The sequence below is a fragment of the Platalea leucorodia genome (assembly GCF_965183815.1).
Source record: "Platalea leucorodia genome assembly, chromosome: 1".
Classification (NCBI taxonomy): domain Eukaryota; kingdom Metazoa; phylum Chordata; class Aves; order Pelecaniformes; family Threskiornithidae; genus Platalea; species Platalea leucorodia.
In genome coordinates this window covers 77878840-77898915 of record NC_138823.1, presented here as the reverse complement: position 1 = coordinate 77898915, position 20076 = coordinate 77878840, and the positions used below count along the sequence as shown (strand labels likewise).

General features: G+C 42.6%; 1 protein-coding gene across 7 annotated transcripts in view; it reads right to left on the bottom strand.

Annotated features, from left to right (window-relative positions):
• Positions 1–18505, bottom strand: part of TENT4A (terminal nucleotidyltransferase 4A) — a 62939-nt gene extending 44434 nt beyond the window's left edge. For 3 of the 7 annotated variants that reach the window (XM_082314195.1, XM_082314198.1, XM_082314199.1), the window contains exons 1-4: positions 17146–18504; positions 2733–2856; positions 1178–1224; positions 118–238 (exon numbers count right to left, since the gene is read on the bottom strand). In XM_082314195.1, the coding sequence (XP_082170321.1) occupies positions 118–238; positions 1178–1224; positions 2733–2856; positions 17146–17984 (1131 nt within the window). In that variant the 5' untranslated portion in view covers positions 17985–18504. Of the gene's footprint in view, positions 1–117; positions 239–1177; positions 1225–2732; positions 2857–3179; positions 3236–17145 lie in introns of all 7 variants that reach the window. The other 4 variants (XM_082314201.1, XM_082314196.1, XM_082314200.1 and 1 more) reach the window with 4 other exon arrangements.
• Positions 18506–20076: the final 1571 nt, after the last annotated feature.

The window sequence follows — 20076 nt, the reverse complement described above, 5'->3', positions numbered from 1 at the left end:
AAAATATTGTGCTTAGGACAATATCATTTGCTTCATGAATTAAGAACACTATTTATCACCAACAGCTTAAGGGGTCTGAAAGCTTTTCAGTTCAGTATTCCAAAGACTATTACTTACCGTAGCTTTATCAAGTACTTTAATGGAATACGGCTCAGCCACATTGTGTTTCCTCAGTGCTTGCTCCAGCAGCTGTAAAGGGGGCCGTTCCCATTTCCCAAAAACAACTAGATCAATATCACTAGACAAAAAGATGACAGCATGAGACCCATTAAGTCTAAAGCATAATCACTGAAGAAAATGGTAAAATTGGCATTCTACATATTACAAGTCCTCCAGCATGACCATTTTGCAACATTTAATCTAGGTTCCCAATAGGCTTCCTTTAGCAATGTTAAGTAAGAAATGGTCTAGTGTGCTTAGGACCCAAAGTAGCATTCTAGTTTCTTGCTTCCAGTTCTCTGATGAGTTCTTTGAGCTCGTCTCCCTTTTACCTTTCTTGCTCCCTCCCCTCTGACCTCCACAGACCAATCCCATCCCTCACCTACCCATGTCAACAGGTGTGTTAATAGTCCAAACAATTTTTATCAGTGATTGTCATTCATAGAAATGAAACTTCCAGTGCTTTCCTACTGAAAATTTAATTGATGGAAAGACAACATAGTCTTTAAGACACAGCTACACAGGTTTTCCGCATCCACCTATTGAACCATTAAGTGATATAAGACACTGAATTAAAGACATTTTGCTTTCCAAAAAAATGGGAAAACACAGCTGCAATGACTCCTCTGACTTTGCACAGTAACTCTGTGCAAAGTGACACACACTCAGTAAGTCACATTATTTAACAAAACACAATCTTTACACAGGAAATACTAAACATTCAGTTTCACTGTATCTTGAAAACAAAGAGCCAAAGACTAACCCCAGAGACAAGGAAGAAAAGGTAATTCACCAAAGGCTCAGTAAGTACCTAAAGCAGTACAATGATATATCAAATACTTATCTCAAATCTGTAAGTTCAAAAACTCTTCCCTTTGTCACATGGGACATTAGGCAAGAATTTTACTGGAAGTAAACCTACTGATAGGTTTACACATTCCAGTCTAAATTCCCCTTTGAAATTTACCATTACTCTAAAGGAAGACAAGCTTTTATATAAAAGTAAATTATTACTTACCTAGTTGGAAGATAAAGCCCTGTACTAAAGCTGCCAAATATCTGGACCTGAAAAAAACCCACACCAGTGAAATATCTTGTAATTATGAATGCTCACTTCATTTTACTTTCACAAGACTTAAGAGTTTTTTGGACCTGTTAAGGATATAGCCCAGTAAAAAAGTTATTGAACTTGCTTTACTACATACTTTGGTAAGCCTGTACAAATACACTTTCTCTTATAGATGCAACTTTAGAGGAAATTGGGGTTTTTTTTACCATGAAACGACTACCGATCTTGCTATCAGCAGAGCACAAACTTTTGAAACAAGTCTTTTTCACTATTTATTTCCAGTTCGACAGAAGTATAAGCTGTTATAGATTTCCTTCCTTCCTGCTCCCTTCTTTCCTCATAAGACAGCTTTACTGAAATTGGAAGAGTTTAAGGGAAACATCTATCCAAATTTTTAGGTTTAAAAAACAGCAAGTGCACCTAAACATGTAATTCAGATAAACATGAATACTCCAGATTTTACTGTAAGGATTACTATGAAATTGTAGTAGGTGTTTGTGTGTGGAAAAGAAGGCATGCTGAAGAGACATTCACCATCCACATCAAATACTTTTAGTATGCCCCCAATCTAGAGAATTGAGATGTTCTTCCGCCTCTGCTATAGCAGAGCACAATTTAGAAGTTCATCTCCTTGAAGTGACCTATGAAAAGGCTGGGCAACACTGGGCCATTTCAGTGTTTGTATCTGTTCCCACAAACTAGAAAAATGTTATTACTAAAGGAAAATCATAGGTGAGGATGAATTAGATTAGCTTTACAGTATCTTTAGCTCAGTACTGTGGCCACAGCCCTCACTCTGTCATGGAAGGCTATGAAATCACAGCAGTCTGAAATGTTTCTCTACTTGTTAATGACAACATTACTATCTGGTAATTAGAAAGGTGATGCTAGAGATACAGTTTACATTACATTCCTTTTGGATGTTTTTTGTTTGGAGGAAACTTACTCTTTGAGTAATAAAGGGTTTGAAAATACAACTTTGGTTGCAAGCTATCTCAGGAAGTCACATCCAATTTTCTCACTAAAGCAGGGCTAAAGTGAATGTCAAATTTGTGAAGACTACAAAAAACCCAGGGGTTTTAACTGTTTTTTGTAAAATGTTTGTATTTACAAATATCCACAGACTCAGGTCTCCTTGCAGAAATGGATACATAGGTAGTCACTGTCACTTCAATATTCAAAATGAAGTTATGAAGAGACAATCAGTTTAGTAAGCTTTTACTTTAAGAAAGGCACTTCTTAAAGTGGACAGTTCTTCACATCCCCAGTTCTCAAAATGAAAAAATATCAGTAGCCTTCATTAACCTGAAATCTAGGTTTTAAATTTCCTCCCCTTTTTAAAATAAAACTGCCAAGTACTGAAGAGCTGTGATATTAAGTCAATTGCCTTAAGTTTGAAGTCTTATCTGTTCATTTCTAGAACAGAGAAAGATAACAGCAAGGTTAAGTGAACTGAGCTCTACAATTTACTGGAGAAGCAAATCAACATTTAAATCACACTCACATCAGCTGTAGGCCAAAGATCTTTGATGACTGTTTCTATCCTTTTCACCACTTCTCTTCTCATAGCTGCTTCTTCAGGACGAGGGGACATGAAGTCATAGAAGTCAATTATTTCTTCATGTAGTCTAAAGGAGAAAGTAGCATTAGTTATAATGACGATTTAATTATTACAATAAATTTCAACACAAACAGGCCATAGGCTTTATTTAATAGCATCATTTAACCAAAAACAACAGTACTTTCAAGAAAGGTGAATGCCACAACAGTTAGGCTTTCACATGGGAAACTGGAGTGTTTGGGATCTGGGATAGATATAGTCATACTTGATTTTCATGGCAGCACGTCACAGTAATCTCAACAATACCTACACATCAGCCCTCATCACTTTACCTAAATGCTAAAGATGTCAAAAGACACAGGACACAAACACTAATAGATATTTACTAACCTTCTTACTGGTTCAACAGCGAAGGTCAAATTCAACTCCTGATTCCCAAAGACTTTCTTTAAAAAACAAAGCATAGTCTTAAAAACTACACATTGATCCAAATGTGAAGCAGCACAAGAACAATTAAAATCTTCAAGCAGGTTTATTCTTCCAGGGGTTCTTACTTCTGTGTATGTGGAAGTTTACACAGACTTGGAAACAGGCCACTGGCATTAATGGTTTTTGTAGAGGGCAATAAAAGGGACATCTGAGTATTCCTTGATGTGAAAATGTCCACTTTGACCACTCAAGCCCTTTATTAGCCATTCATTCATATAGGAAGTGACCTTCCAACTGAACTACTCAAAGTGGTAAGTGTTAAATATACTCTCAAGTGTAAAGTACATTAATACCAGTGTTACATGAGGAGTTCTGACACTGGATCTTTATACACCCTTTAAGTCCTTTTGTTTCCCATCTCCTCATACTATAGAACACGCACTGCCAAATTTGAAAGACCAGTTTTAGTTTTCAGGTTAATGTCATGTTTGCTTTCAATGGAAAAGCATCAAGCCATGCCAATCAAAGAAAAATGCAAATAACGACTGCTATGATATTTTACAAAACCATCTTTTTGATGTTGACATATTTCTAAGATTTCTCTCTCATTCAAGAAGCATATCAATTCAACATTGTAGTGAAATCCAAATACTGTCTTAAAAGAAAAAATATGGTTCAATCCTTGATTAACATACTTAGCCTTCCAAAAGGAAAATTTTATACATCTCTAGTAGAACTCTTAACTCTTCCCTTGAGACTTTTGCAACTCATTTTACTAGAGAATTCCCACTCTAACAGATAGCCTCCAACAGACCATATGCACAATTTTTAAGTGTCAAGATTCCTTTACATACGCAAAGAGATTTTAGCAGCAAAGCACAAAGATACTTCTAAAAAGCATACATATTTAGAATTATTGTTTGCCCTTTCTGTTAACTGGGCCTGGATCCACAATTGAACATTTAACTACACAGTAGACTTATCAACTAAACATTTCCATTTGTTGATGAGTCTGCTTGATTTCAAAACTTCGGAGCAAGACAAAACACAACCTAACATGCTCCTATTTTATTTTGTTTCTAGAAAGTGTCCTTTTTTTTTTTTCCCTTTTCCAAGATGACAAGACCAATGAAGAAAATACCTGAATACACCTAACAGCAGTGGGGCCAAACTGAAGACTTCCCATTGTTCTGCTTATAAAAATCAGCAGTAGGCAGATACAGAGTGAAAGCAAGAACAGACAAAGCAGTAATCTAACTCCCTTGCAGCAATCCTCCCAAGCCTCCAGTAATTTAATCCGGCATACTTTTTGGGTGGATCCCAACCATAATGTGTATTAGCTCAAAGGACTTTTCTTCCACTGATTTTTCCAAGTCTTTTTAGTCCATTTATGCTTTTGTCATTCATGGCATTCTATGAGAATTTAAGTATGCATCAGAATAAAGTAGTACTTTATTTTAAACTGCTGCCTGTTAATGATTCTATCTGATGGTCTTTTTCTTGGGGGGGGAAGTTATTCCTGACAGTTCATCTCCAAACATAACACTTCTGAGTCTCTCAATTCATATCCACTTGTCTCTATCCACCAGCAATTTTTCAAGCTAGCAATCCTCATCTGTTTTTCTCTCCTTACACAGGAGCAGGTCCAGAGTTTGATCACTGCTAACCTTCTTCAGCTTGTTTTCAGTTGCACCATGTTTTGTGACTGGTGGCCAGAAATGCACACAGAGTCAATACATAATTACACTATTCAGTGCAGGACACACACCTTTTTCATTTTATTGTCCACGTCTTTGCAAAGATTGCTGCTAACTGCTATTTGAGGATATCTGAGCATACAGCTGCTCTTTAAAAGCAACCATTTATGAAGGAGCTTCAAGGTGTTTTCTGAGCAATAACCACCAACATAAAGCCCACCCACTGGGTATATTCAGGCTGAATCATTTTAATTCATATTCATGATTCCATATTTACTAGAATTTAATTTTACCAGCAATTTTATAACCTAATGAACAATGAACTCCCAATGCAACTGTCTGCAGGCAGCTCCAGCTTTCTATTACCCTTTCTATCCTCTTCTCATTCATTTTTTCCTTCCAGATATTTATGAATATATCAAGCAACAGTCTTGAGTAATTCCACTGGTAACCTTCCCTTATTATAAAGTAAATAATTTATTCTTTCCTTTGGTTACTTCTAAGCAGTTAACCCATAAGCCCAACAAACCTGTGACTTCAGTTTTTACAAAGTCTTCAAAAAAGAATCTCAGAAGCATTCTTCCGAAAAATTCCAACAGTTCTGTGTTATCAGACTAACCGCATGAATAAGGACTAACAATGAATCCTTCAAGAAAATGAGACCTGTGAGACACAACTACCTTTATCAAAGCATGTACAAGCCCCTTTCTTTATGTTTACTCACACAAATAAGTTCTGTTTTGTTATGGTATCAACCCCATCCAACCACTCCAGGAGATCCAGACATTTACAGCAGCCATCCCATGTTAGGGAAGGAGTAGAATAAAAGGGGTCTCAGTTCCCCTGCGCACTGCGGCCTCTACCATATACAGCACAGTCTTTCAAAAGCAGTCCCTAGTGTGTCAGCAAGGTCAGAAAAACAGCAAGCACACAAGCACTCTCTCATTTCAATGCCCCGCTGAGTTTCTGTTCAAATGATTAACACTGTCACAATTCTTAATGATATGAAAGACTCAAAAGAATACCACCCATCACTAGTCTACATTTCCTTCCTTGATCTACTTTTAAAGAAGTCAGCTTCATATTTTCTACCTTGCGCTGGCAAGGCAGCACTTCATTTAATGCTTCAGTTTGCATGGGACAACAGCACAAGAGCTAGATAATCAAAAATCATTTAAAGTTCAAACCATACGCTATGGTTTCATGGTTAAGTTCCTCTGGAATTCTTCAGCGTACACGACCAGACATGGCTGTACAACAGTTATTCTGCTGATGGATTTACTCCTTACTGAAATTTAAAATGACAGTTGCCTGGAATCAAAGGAAGTTCTGGGGAGAAGTGTCTTAAGCCCTTCTCTGACAAAAAGCAATGCAATTAGTTCACTTAGTTTTTGCTACATGATCTGACTTTTCCTGGGTGCCCTTTCACATCTCTCTCTTGAGCCCTAGTGACTCTGGCAAGTTTCTTGCTTCCAATGTGCAAGGTTTTCAGGTTTTAATGTGGTTAGCAAACCAGTTCTCAAACCCCCTGTCTCAACGGACTTCTATTTTGTTTGCTCTTTCCAGTTCTCCTTAACTCAACAGCTTCTGCTTCTCAGGGAACATCATCTTCCTGGTCTATGTCCTTCTGGATAAGAATCAATGCTACCTTCACAGTCAGCATACGACACCACCACCAGCTTAATACAGCATTTTCAAGCATTTTACCCTTTTGGCTTCCTCCTGAAGAAGGTTCTCAAAACTACAATGTTTTTTTAAAATTTAATGTTACTGTAGTTTATATTTTTCTAAACATCTTTGCTCAAACAAGGTTATTGGAACACAGTCACAAAAGCAGCTCTGATACACATAAAACAAAATTCTGTATGCTGCTCAGGACTCATCTCAGAGTAACTTCTCTACTACCTGAAGAAATAACTTCATGTCTGAAAAACCAGATCACAAGGGGATATTCACCCAGCCAGTACAGGGGTAGTTTTCAGTTAAGTATTTTGCCCATGTAGCCTCCATGATCTTCATAAACACTTGTTACTTCTTAAGTCAGGACTGTGACAGTATCTTAATCATTAGGAACAGAATTTCAATTTGCAGCACATGATGTATATGCAGATCTAAGTAACATCTTAACTCTTGTTTTTTAAAAAACGAACTTCCTTCAACATATAGCATGAGTCCATTTTCTCAGTCTCCTTCTGGCTTCATAAAGAACTTGGCTCCCACAGCATCCCAGCACCTAGCTATCTCGTATCACATTTTAAGATGCCTATTATACTACTTTCCTAGCAAAGGTAGGCATTTTAAGTGACTTTTTCACAAGCCAGTTTCACTACATTTATAGAAGCACTGGGAACAAAACTTGGTGAAATATAACTGTACTCTTAATGCAAAGATTAAAATGCAGGGATGCAGAAGAGAGGGTACTCGTACTTGCCACACTATTCAGCTTGCTAACTTTAACAACGTTAGTGAATGGTAGGTTGCTCCAGGCTATTGCTAAGCACAGTAAACATCCACCGCTTACAGCCTGAACTATGCAACAGAATTGACACCTTTCGTTTACCAAAAATTTATCCCTTTTACTGTTCTAGGAAAGGCAGACACTTCTAGTCTTCAGGTTAAAATAATACTCAGGAGACATTCTCAGACTTTTGTAATGTTTTTCCTTAAGGCAGGTTTCTAAGAAAGGAGATCATTTACTTTACTCATCACTTACTGTATTTACAGCTATTGTTACATATAACATTGACTTGTTACTTCAAGGGCTAACTTCAACACAGTGAAATGAAATTCTCAAACAGCATCAACAAACTACAAGGCGAGTAAAAAGCTACAGAGACTTTGCTCCCTCAAGTAAGCATCCTGTTTCTTTTCAACATCATGTCAACACTACTAAGCACATTAATTTATTCTAAAGGAACAGATAGAAACATGACTGCATCATTTACATAGTACAACTGATTCTTTTTAAAAACATACTCATTCTAGTAAGTAAAGAATATTTTTCTAACTGAAAAGTCTAACACTTCTCAAAAAAGCCGAGAATCCTTACAAAAGGAAAGAATAGATGCCACAGTTAAAGCAGGTGGCTGTAACACTAGGGGTGAGTAGGAAAGGGAAGCAAAGAAATGGAGAGGCATAGGCAGCATTTCAACAGAAGCTTTGTTGAAATAAAGGTTACAAATAACAGGATATGTTCTTTCAATGAAGTATCAACTCTGAAACGTGCCTGAGGACTTCTCTGTCTCAAGATTAAATGGTGAAAGGCCCAGCAGCCACTGTGCGTAGTTCAGAAATCCCTTGAACTATACCTTCACCTACAACTACTGCAAAGCACCATTGCATTATCATGGAAATGCAGGTGAAATCTTACACTACAACAATCAAACGCATTCAATAGTTGGAATCAGTGTTACAGTCTAAAACTCAGGAACACCGTTTAGCAAAATAAAGGAGAATATATATGATTGAAAGCAATAGTATATTCTGAGATACAGACTTTTTCCCATGTGATCTAAGATTAAGATATCTGCAAAAGTAGCAAAAATAGAACTATGACCGAGAAAAGGAGAAATTCTTCGCTTCCCACCCCACTCACAACAGCCATCAGGTGCCTCTACTTTTTTATACCAGTCCTCCTCACTACCAGTAACACTCGGTAACAGTACTCTATGCCCTATGCGATGTTCTAGCCTTACAGCTGAGAGAAACTATGAAAACACAGTGCTATGTTCACAGACTGCACTGCTACACCAAATCAGTTTCATATTACTACATAACTCAGACAGCAATTATCTTTGTCACTGTAACCGCATGGAAGGCAGCAAACTCAGGAGTGGCAGAATAAAAATAAAATCTCAGCTATACAGAACTTATGAATCAGAGCTGTGAATGTTTCACAGGTAGGTACCCCAAATACTAAATTCAAATAAGAATCAAGCTTACTTTGCAAGTTAGCTACTAAGGAGAGAATGGAAGAAAAAAGTACTTTTGTTCTCATCCACAGAACAAAAAGAGTAGTTTATAAAATACATTGTACCTTTTCCACAAGAGATCATGTTGTTCTTATTTCCTGTCTAAGCTTTCTCTTTGCCCCACACACTTAAAAGTCAGAGCCTGTCCAAATTTTAGATTGAGGTTCTTGCGAGTTAAATTTTACCTCTTAGGAGCACTTTGACAGTTCACACACTCAAGAAACTAAGCTTGTTGGACTGATTTACACTGCAAATATCCAGACTTAAGTAACCCAATTTGTTTGCGTTTTGGAAGAGAAAAAGAATCAAAAACTAATCTATTTTTGCAAAGTATGTCAATCCAATAAAACCCAACCAATTACTTTATTAGTGGCTGGATGTACTTTGGAAAAACCGCATATAAAAATCTAGAAAAGAAACTGATACATATCTCCAAGTTAATACATGGCAAAACAGATCCACTACATAAGCTTCTGAACAGCTGTACATTACTCCTGACTTAGGCTGCTGGACTTCACACTACCAAGAAAACATCACATAATTATTTTGTTGCATCAGTGAAGGAGCATACCATATGTTAAACCTTGGAACTGAATCAGCAAGCTTGCTATGCCAATAAATAGAACCGCTAAACACTGAAATTCCTGTCTTAATACTATTCTTTTCCAAATGCCCGAAGTTAGCAAGTGATTAACATCCCAGACAAGTCAGAAAGGTTGCAACAGCAGAAACACATTAGTGATGAGAGACTAATTATGCCCATGTAGATCAGATATGCATTACACCAGGTTAGCCACTGAAACATTTAAGAGGAGAAGCAACTCTTGACATGATCTCAAGCAGCAGAGTCTAATTCAAAATGCATCCGTCAAAGCACCACTAGCAGCAAACCCTGCACATTCAAAGTTAATATCTCTGCAAGGCAACAAAAGCTAGAAAAGCCCCTTCTGGATTTAAGTACTGCTGCAGTTCACCATACAAAAGAGGAAGCTTCTTAATTTAAGAATCTCAACCAGGAGAATAAGGTGTTTCAGAGACTATTAAAGATATCACACTGGTTGTTTAGTAAAAGCAGGCATCACTAATCAGATTTTAGGGAAAAAAGGACCTTTACTACCTTGTCACAGGATTCCATCAGACGATATCTTCAGAAACCCTGAAGTCATGTACAAAACAGGAAAAGAGGATTGGAAGATTAAGGATATCAAGAAGGATTATGAGGAACACCTTAATGAGATGCAAACGTATGCTTGAGAAAGAATAAAATAGCTCAGGAGCCCAAAAACCTGCTTCTTTTAAGTGAATTAAGTGATCAGAACAGAGAAAGTTAAGTGATCACAATGCATGACAAGTAAAGAAGCTGAGGGGAGGGTGTTCTTTTTTTCTTTTTTAATCCCTCAGAGGTTTCCCTGATCCCTAACTATACAGGAAGAACTTGTCCCAAGCCAACTTTTTAGTAGAAAATACTTCACAGCAAAATCTGTTCCTGGTCATTTGGTATTCACCAAAAGCAGCACTCACTTGATACTGCATTTGTATCAGAAGAACATTAAGCAGCAATCTTTCTTTTTTTAATTTAAAAGCATTAGTTTTGACATTCATAATAGTCAAAATAGTCAAAAGTAGAATCCATGCAACACATGAATAGTTATGACTATATCAAGATGTCAACATAGCTTTCATAAATGGAAGTAGTGCCTTAACCACTAGGAATTATTTGCAAGAATCAGTGAACCTTTTTTTTCACAAAGGAAATTCTGTTATCTACCTGGATTTCCAAAGAGCATTTGATAATGGTCCCACATGTCCTTATGAAGGCTTACAAACAAACTAAGCTGACATGGGATGAGAGGGAAGACCTTCATGCAGATAAAGAACTGTTTTAAACAGAAAACAAAAGCAGCTGGAACTCTTAGCTTCCATATTAAAGGAAGGTCACCAGTGAAGCCCCAAAGTGCCCTATGCTAGTCAGCATCCTCATAAGTGATCTGGCAAGGGGACAAATAGTAAAGCAGAAAAGTCTGAGGCTGCAAGGTTATCTAGAATAAGCCATCTCAAGAACTGCAGATGGACATTAAAATACAGACTGCACAATGAAGTAGCAGGCAGAATTTCAGATAGGATAAATATAAGCACAACAGAGGCATATGAGAAGATCCTATCTTTACAAAGATGCAATGAGGGGCTCTACACCAGCTCTAACACTGAGAATCAAGATCTTGAAATAAGAATTCTGTTAAAAGGTCTGTTCAATACTCAGTAGCCAAAAAGAACAGGCAAGTCCCATGTTAGTAATCAGGAAATAAAGTACAAGATAGAACAAGATAGCCCAAGATGTAGGAATACTGTGACACTATCACACACAGGTCTGGTTCGTCCAAGTCCCAAAGATACAACAGAAGTGTAAAGCATACAGAGGTGATAAACACCTAGAGGCAGGCAACAGTTCAATAAGAGTGATTAAATAGACTAGAAAACAGACAAATGTCAGGTGATTCAACTTTTCCCTTACCTCTTTCAAGTCAGCTGCAAAGAACACTCACGGACTGCCTCATTAATGCACAGACCCATGGCTGGCAGCAGCTATAACCTCAGGACAAAAAAACCTGGATCTTTACATAATGCATAGCTTAACTGAGGAACACCTTGCCACAGGACACTGCTGATCCCAGCAGCTCATACCAGCTCAAGATGAGATAAGACAAATTCATACATAAAATCCACAACAAGCTTAACAATGCACATCCTGTAGCCCAGGTAGTCAGAGAACCATAGATGATTGAAATCTGAGAGATTATTCCAGGAAATATCACCACAGGCTCATGTTGATATATTCTTCTCCCAACATTTGGCATTGGTTTCTAATGGTCTCACCCGGTACAGCTGTTTAAGTTCTTAGTGCCAATTATCTCTACTGCCAAAGCCTAACAACCACAAAAAGCATCATGAAGCTGATGCCAGATTAAACTGCTCCAAACATGTCCCATTCTCCGTTATACAGATGTGAGCACCTGTCATGCAAAGCCTTCTCATGTTTTACTACTGTAGCTCAGCCTTTCTGACCTCTAGTACTATGTTCTCTCTCAAGTCTACTGCTGACAAAATATTCCTTTTATTCCATTACCGAAAGCATCAGTCTCTAACTCTACACTAGGCATACACTTTACAAGGAAACTTTGAGCTTCACCTACTCTAGTCAACTTAGCCGACCACAAACGTTCTGTTCTTTTGACAATTCATCCAGCAGCTACCCTTGAACTCTGCTGCGTACCAACCTTTAGGCATGAAAACAATCTGTTCAACCACGTCCTGATGCTCTCTCAAGTCTCTCTCCAGACATTTACTACAACTAACAGGCAACCACTCCCACCCTCCTCCTTGCATACTGCCTAGTTCTGCCCTGATCCCAAAGCCAGATGAAACAAGAATCAAGTGTACACTGCCAGCACTGCCTGCCTCTTACATTAATGCCTTCACTACAGGTATCCACCTAACATTGCAGATAACAGACATGAATGACTTAACAGATGAAGCATAGCCCATTGTGTTGATTCTTTATTAGAAGGTATTAGAGCAAGACAACACTGTTAAGTACAGGGAGGAGCTAGAATACCACCTTTAGGAATCCCTTAAAGGCCTCACAAGGGCTGGACACCCCAGCGCAGACAGTAAAGGCTTCACAGAGTTTCCAAAGTCTGCATTTTTTCAGCTCAGCCAAAGTACAAGAAAATAAAATTTGCAAAAGGAACTGACAATGTCACATCCCTACACATTAATTTGCATTGTCCAGCTCTGACAGCAGCATAAGAAGCAAGGGTTGACAAACATAGAACTAGAGCTATGGAAGGTCCTGAATGCAATGTGTTTTTAATAGCACATTGCACAAAACCCAGTAACTGAATTTATCTTGGTCACCGAAGTTCAGCAATATAAAAGCAAAAAACCCAGTAAGACTGAAATTAGAAACACTTCAGCATACAGGTGAAGAAATAAACAAAACCCAGTATAGACTTAGCATATAGTAACACCACCACATCTGAGTAGCTACAGCAATCAATCTCTGGACATCACTTGTGGTACACAGTATCCTTCAGCTGCAAACTGGTGAACACTGAAGCAAGTCTTCTGGGGAAGCATCGTCATAAGCTTACCTTGCTTATGAGAACCCACCCCAAGTATCTGCTATGGTCACCAGACAACGCTGGCCTGAATCCTCCTTCAGCCTAACCAAATGTGTTTGCTCTCTTGTGCTCTACAACACAACTTTTGTGTCATTATCAAGAGACGGTTAAAGACAACAGGTCTGGAGGGGGAAAAATTAATGCAGTAAATCATCAGATGCTATGCAATGCTAATTAGTCCGGGTAGAGCACCACTCCAAAGTATCATAACACTTCTGGTATCCACACTAATCCTCAACAAGCTAGTTCTGTTGTCTCTGCACAGCACTGCAATGTACCAAGCATACATGCCAGGTATTTCAGCACCAATCTCATTCAACATCTACAATTAATCTGAAAAAGTTAGTTGAAAGTATTAAGTAGAACAGGCTCATATTGTTAAAAATGCCTTAATTCTTTACTTTGTTAAATTCATATTAAGAAGCAGAAGAATTAAATCAGATACTGATCAGAAGCAATTAGCTACATCTTAAGAGAAAGTGCCGTATTAGCTGTGTACCCAAACAATGCAAACCTAGCAGTAGTCTCCTTAGCAAAAAGTTTAGTATAGCTTGATTCCATATTTTGAAATAAAATTCCAGCACTTTTAAACTCTCTGGATGCTTAAACTAGTCAGATATATTTAAAATACTGACTTTACAGAAACAGAAGGTTTACTTTGATGTACAAAGAAGGCAGACCCTAAGATGCTAGAAGTAGTTTAAAACCACTCAAGAGGACACTTTACAGCAGCAAGAAACCACATGTAGTTCTGAACATCACTCATAGTAGTTTGAGCTAACCTTTTAATATTAAAGGACACTTATCTGCATCACATCTGAAACCAATCATTTTGTCACCTCTGCTGTGCTGTACTCCTAACCTAAACCCAGGCATTTAACACCTTACACTATTGCTATATTAATCACTCTGTTGAAGCACTGGAATAAATATGGCTTCATTCACTTCACTCCTTACTTTCCAAAAATCTGGAAAAAGATGACACAGGTCAATATAAGGCATCCTAAAGCATAGCTTTAGCATGAAATCTAATCAAGCATGGCTATTCACACTTGTGTTTTATGAGAGGGAGAATTTCCTTTACAACACAACGATTGGCATGCTACTGTCAGAAGGTGGTAAAAGCAATAGGTGTGAGTACACTAGAAAAAAGGAATGCTGTACATAGAACAAAACACAGACTTTACCACATAAAGCTTTCCTAAACGTCACCACACCTACCATCACAAAGCCACTGAATATGATCCATTTGAAAAAAAATGGTGATGACTTGCACTGCTACAGACCCTCTCCAGCTCTGAATGAGAAAGCGGGGAGAACACAGTACTATTTCAAAGCATGCAGGCATTTCATCAAAAGTAGTACTGCATCCTGAGAGAGGGCAAAGAGATTACCCTTCTTAGTCTGTTACCAAAAGACGCTATAGTAACACTGTGAGCTATTGCGTATCACTTGGAAATCGTAGAAAAACATTCTGCAGAGAACGATATTCACGGCAGAGTAAGCTCTGACATTCATGTATAATACGAGCACAAGAGCATCAATGATCAAGTCCTTCTTCCTATAATCTACGTCCACAGCAGACTGCAACTGAAGATTGTAAGGATCACATTTTTTAACAGTTGCGTACACCAGTTTGACACCACTGAAGATGCTCTGTCAATCGACCATCACAGTTACAGAAGTGATGCTTGAGGACTGGGCTGGAAGTTCGAAGTAACACCAGGCAATGAATCAGGAACATAAAGGATTCAGATGAAACTTCTGTAGGGATCTGTTCCCACCCCAGTCTTTTCGGTGCATTTTTATTTGAAGAGTCAAATAATACACCAGCCTGGCTTCAGGAAAATGAAGTTAAATTCACCAGTAGTCAGGAATTTCTGCAGAAGATAGACACCTAAAACCACTCCATCAGTGACGATACTTTTGTTATTTCAATCATGCAAGTACTTCATACAAAAATTTTCTAACACCAAACAGAAAATTGTTTTAGAATACACACTTGTCTGAGATTCACCTTGGGTAACAGAACTCAAAGTTTAAGGCAGAAACTGCTTCTCATATTTAAGTCTATGGTCTCAACTTCCACACTCTCCTTCAGCACTAGTTCCCCGCTACTCTAAGGAAAGCTATGACATTTGTACAGTTTTGTGAAGCTTAATGATTTGACAAATTAATCATGAGCCAGTCTGGAACTATGGGATCACACATGCTGTAGTTACCGGTGTCCCATCCCTACCATCAGGTCTCACTGTAGTAATACAGATCCTTGACAGAAGGACAAAAGATCCGGAAATACAGCTTCCACTTTCAAAGATATTTAGCCAAGAACTTGTCATTAACTCATTAGCAAAAGAACAACCTGCATTATGGAACTGAATAGTGCAACTGAAGCTTGGCTAAACAATTTATTTGTGTATGGATTCTCTACAAACTTATACTTGAAAAGTGGCATAACCTTTATTAAAGGAAAGCCAACAGAAAAGGGCAGAAGATGAAAAGGCATGTGATTGGCATAGGTGTTGGTGCCTAACAACAAGAGGACAGAACCTGCAGTGCCTGGATTCAATTCCCAGGTTTGCCATAGACCTGCTGGGTGACCTCAGGCAACTCTCTCATCCACCTGCTTGGAGATCTACCTCAGTGACATGGACTTGTCTTACACAGATAAATTATTAACTCAGTGTTCTACTGCATCTCTATGGAAATTAAATAAAACAAATAAGTTCAGACTATTTTTAAGATAATATCGGAATTTTAGACATACATCTTATTAGTACAGGACCCAAAGCTCCTAGCATATGACACCTATTAAACATCCAAATTTTAGCTTCCTGTAAGCCATTTTCATTTTCGGTGTCAGTTTGGAATTAAAAAGCAGTAGTCACAAGTCTTGTCCTCCCCAGGAGAGGCAATGGTTTGCAAAAACAGAACTTTAAAAACATCTTTTAATACTTCTGGATAACTTCAACTCACTCAATGCCTGATGGTACCACCCAAAACAGAAAAGGAAGACGCTGTCTTTAAGTTAAATATCTCACTTAAATTTCTCCAGCTCTGAAAGTTTACCCTGTTATTTTTATTTCCCTCTACAAGCATGCAGTGCCTTTACTCCATGGGCATCCAAGGGTCTTGGATTTTAGGAGTTCCAAGAAACTATTTTTGAAGTGACATCAGGAATCTGTTATGGTCAATCAGTGCAGCTAGCATTTTTGCCATGAATAAAATAATCTTAACATTAGAAAGCAACATTTCCCCTTGACTGAGTGAAATTTGACAGCTGGAATACAGAAACCTCACGGAGAACCCCAGAGGTGCTTTGTTCAAGTTTAGTCCCTTCTACATGCTGATCGGACCAAAGTGAATACTCAGCCTTACTAACTATCCATTTATATGAGAAAGTTATGGCCACAGGATAGGATAAGCTTCGTAAAAGCGTTCTCTTTAGAAAGCCAAGATTTCAGTTCCGATATTGGCTGGCTCAATCTACTCTAGAGATAGAACATACCCCTCAAAAACCTTCTAAGACCACATTGACTTTCACGCTCATTTCAGCCAGAATTGGGCACTTCCCTTTCAACTGATGTCTCTAACGCTCCCCGAAGTACCCCGTCTGCTACAGCCCAAGCTGAAGCACTTAAAAATTAGTGCAAGGGTTTTCTTTGAGCTTCTCTGAGCTAAAGCCTTCCACTTCCCCCTTGCAATCTGAATCTGACCCCTGGGAGCTTTGACGAGCATCCCCCACCCACCGCGGCTTTAATTATCCTCGGTGCCGTTTGATAGCGGCCTGGCGACTTCACCTCTGGACCTACTGCAAGGCCCGGGGCTCCCAGGCCCCGCCTGCACCGCCGCTCCGGCCAGGGGCCACCCAGCCGGCACAGACCAAGGCGATTCACCGAAGACCACGGCTTTGCGCCCCGCCACCCGCTATCATCGGCCTCGCTGCCGCAGCCGGCTCCGGAGGAGTCTGCCTGAGCCCGACCCCCCCGCCCCCGCGCCCCGAGGGGCCGCAGGAGAGGCGGCCGAGGTCCCCCTTGCCTCTCGGGCCGCAGCAGCCCCCGGGGCCCCGGCTGCTCACCCCTGGACGCCCGGGCTGTATTTCCTGGTCTTCCAGGGTGTGCCGGGGCTCTGCAGCGCTGGCGGGGGCGGCTGCCGCTGCTGGTGGGGGGAGCTGTTGACGGCGAGGCCTCGGCTGCCGGAGAGCAGGTAATTCATCCCATAGGTGCTGGCTTTATTCTCCCGTTTCCTGCGGCCCGGGTGGTACTGGTGCTGCTGGGGCGACGCCGGCGGCGGCGGGTGGGGGCTGCGCGCCAGGTGCGGGGGCTGGTGGTGCCCGTTCACGCCGTTCACTTTGTTCTCGTGGAAGTTAAAAAACTCCCCGGGTCCGGCCCCGCTGCCCAGCAGCCCGGGAGGAGCCACCGCCGCCGCCCGGGGGCCGCAGGAGGAAGAGGAGGAGCCGCCGCCTCCGCCGCCGCTGCACGATCCCGAGGAGGAGAAGCCGGGGCTCTCGGTGCCGGACTCCACCGACGAGCAGGAGGACGAGGAAGAGACGGAGGGCGACTTCTGCAGCCGCCGCCCTCCCTCGCCGCCGCCGCCGCCGTTCACCGCCGCGGGGCCGGCGGTGGCAGCGGGAACCAGTCCGGTCAGCAGGGCCGGAGGGGAAGGCGAAGGCGAAGGCGGCGAGGAAGAGGAGCAGCAGGCGCCGCCGCCGGGCGCCCCGAGCCGCACGCAGCTGTGGCCGCGGGGCGGGGAGGCGGCGGCGGCCGAGTCCAGCGCCGGGGAGTTAAGGCAGAGGTAGTGCGGGAAGCTGGCGCCGCCCCGGCCCCCCACGCCCTGCGAGGTCTCCCAGATCTGCATCCACAGCGCATTCGCGGGGCCTTTCTGCTCGGGCTGGATCCAGGCCACGCGGGGATCCATCCACGCCCGCCCGCCTCCGACCCTCACGGCCCGGCCAGAGCGCCGCGCCGCGCCGCCGCCCGCTCACCGCCCGCCGCGCACTCCCTCGCCTCAGCGCGCCGGGCCCGGCAGCGGCGCTAGACGCGGGCCGGCAGCAGCGGCATGTGTCGCGGGGGGGAGGGCGGGCGGGGAGCGGGGCAGAGCCGGGCGAGGCCGGGCGAGCGCGGCTCGGGAGGAGCGGAGGCGGCGCAAAACTGTACCCGGCCCGGCGCTGCCCGGAGCGCTCCGCTCGCCGTTCCAATGTGGCGTCCCCCTCGCCAGGGCCAGAAGCGGCTCCGCGCATGCCCCGCAGATTTTAAACCTTCACCGGAGACGGCCGCCCTGGCAACCGCACATGCGCGCTGGCCGCCCCGCGGGGAGGGGAGGCGGGAGGGCGCCGGGAGGCTCCCCCGCCCCGCCGCGCTCGGCCCTGCGCGCCTGCGCGCCCGGAGGAGGTCGGGAGCGCTCGGCAGCGCTCGGGCGGGAGGGAGGGGGCGCGGCGCCCTCCGCGCCTGCGCGGAGCGGCCTCCCTTCAGCCGCCGCTGCGCCCGGCGGGGCCGCGCCGGGAGGGGGGAGGTCGCCCTGCCGTTGGCGGCGGTGTTCCCCAGGCACCGCGTTGTCTCCTCGGTGCCGGGGCCTGTCCCTTCGGAGGGGGCCGCCCGGCTCCCAGAGAGAGGAGGGTGAATTCTGAGGGGGAGTTGCCAGGAGAAGCGAGCGCAGGCCCGCCCGCCTGCAGCGGGGCCGAGCGGCCGGCGGCGCGGGGGCTGACCCCTGCGGGGAGGGGGAGGCCCAGAGGCGGGCGGGCAGAAGCGCAGGGCTCGCGGGCAAGGGCGGGCTCTCCCGCTGGTCTCCCGAGCACCAAGGAAGCACCGCCAAGTACCACGTTTCCACTGGGGACTCTAGGGGTTTCCTGGGCTTGAGTCTCGGGGGGTCAGCGCCCGTTCAGGGGGTGTCTCTGTAATGGAGGGGTTCCGTGTGCAGGGATCGCTGGGTAAAATGCATATGGCCGCTGGAGCGGGGTCGGATGCGGATGCACCGTGTTTCTTCTGTGGTCTAAAGATTGGCTCTGACAGCCAGCCTCCCAGAATGATGTTAGTAACTGTTCTCTTTCTAATCCAGTGGTTTGGCCTTTTCCTTGAGCAGCTTCAGCACGGGTATGGATCAAGTGTCCTCTCCCCGGGGTACCCCCAGAGTCTCCAGTGGTCCAGGAATCACCAGTCAGTTGGATACAGCCCTTACCTGACTGCAGAACAGCAGAGAGAAGGGTTGTACGTGCATAATGACAAACGCTATCAGGGAATCCCAGTTACAACAGCCCTCCGATGCAGTTGTGTGGTACATCTTGGGTGATCTAACAACTTACTGCCACAGAAGAGGAGAAAAGGAGAGGTTCCGTTCTCCATAATCCTGCTGCTCCCTTTCCCTGCTCCCTTGCACAAGCCCTGATACTGATCAATGGACCAATTTAACTTTTTAATTCAGCAGAAGACTGCACTGGGAAGAAAAGTAATAGTTTTCAGCAGTTCATTTTGAATGAGCTTACTTTGTGATCAGAGCTGGCACTAAGGCGGGGGTGGAGAGAGGATGAGAGAAGAGGACTGTCATTTGTTAGCAGAGGGCGGTTGTATTTGGTGCCACTGTATTCTCTAACTATACCCTTAGACTTCAGAGCAAGAGAAGCTGATTTGAGGGTGACAGCCTAATGTTTATTGTTGGAAGTCACTTAGCAAGAGCGAGTCATTCATTTGTTTTTGTTAAGAAACAGATCTGTTTTCAGGAATAACAGCCAAACTACACATGAAAGTACACAATAAGCTAACCAAAACCAAACCACATGAAAGAGCCGTTAAGCTTGTCTCATATAAAAGCATGTTCGCCAGAATTTCCATCTGATGAAACCAAAGCGCCCTTCTAACTTGCGTGGTCAACTCGGTATACAGATCTTCAGCACAGATTTCAGCCGCTTGAGTTACTGATAGCAGTCCTTGGTTTTACAGTCCATCTTCCCAAAGGATTTTGGATATTTTTGTTTTGTTTTGCTTTTAACTGAACTTGAATGGGGACAAATAACCAC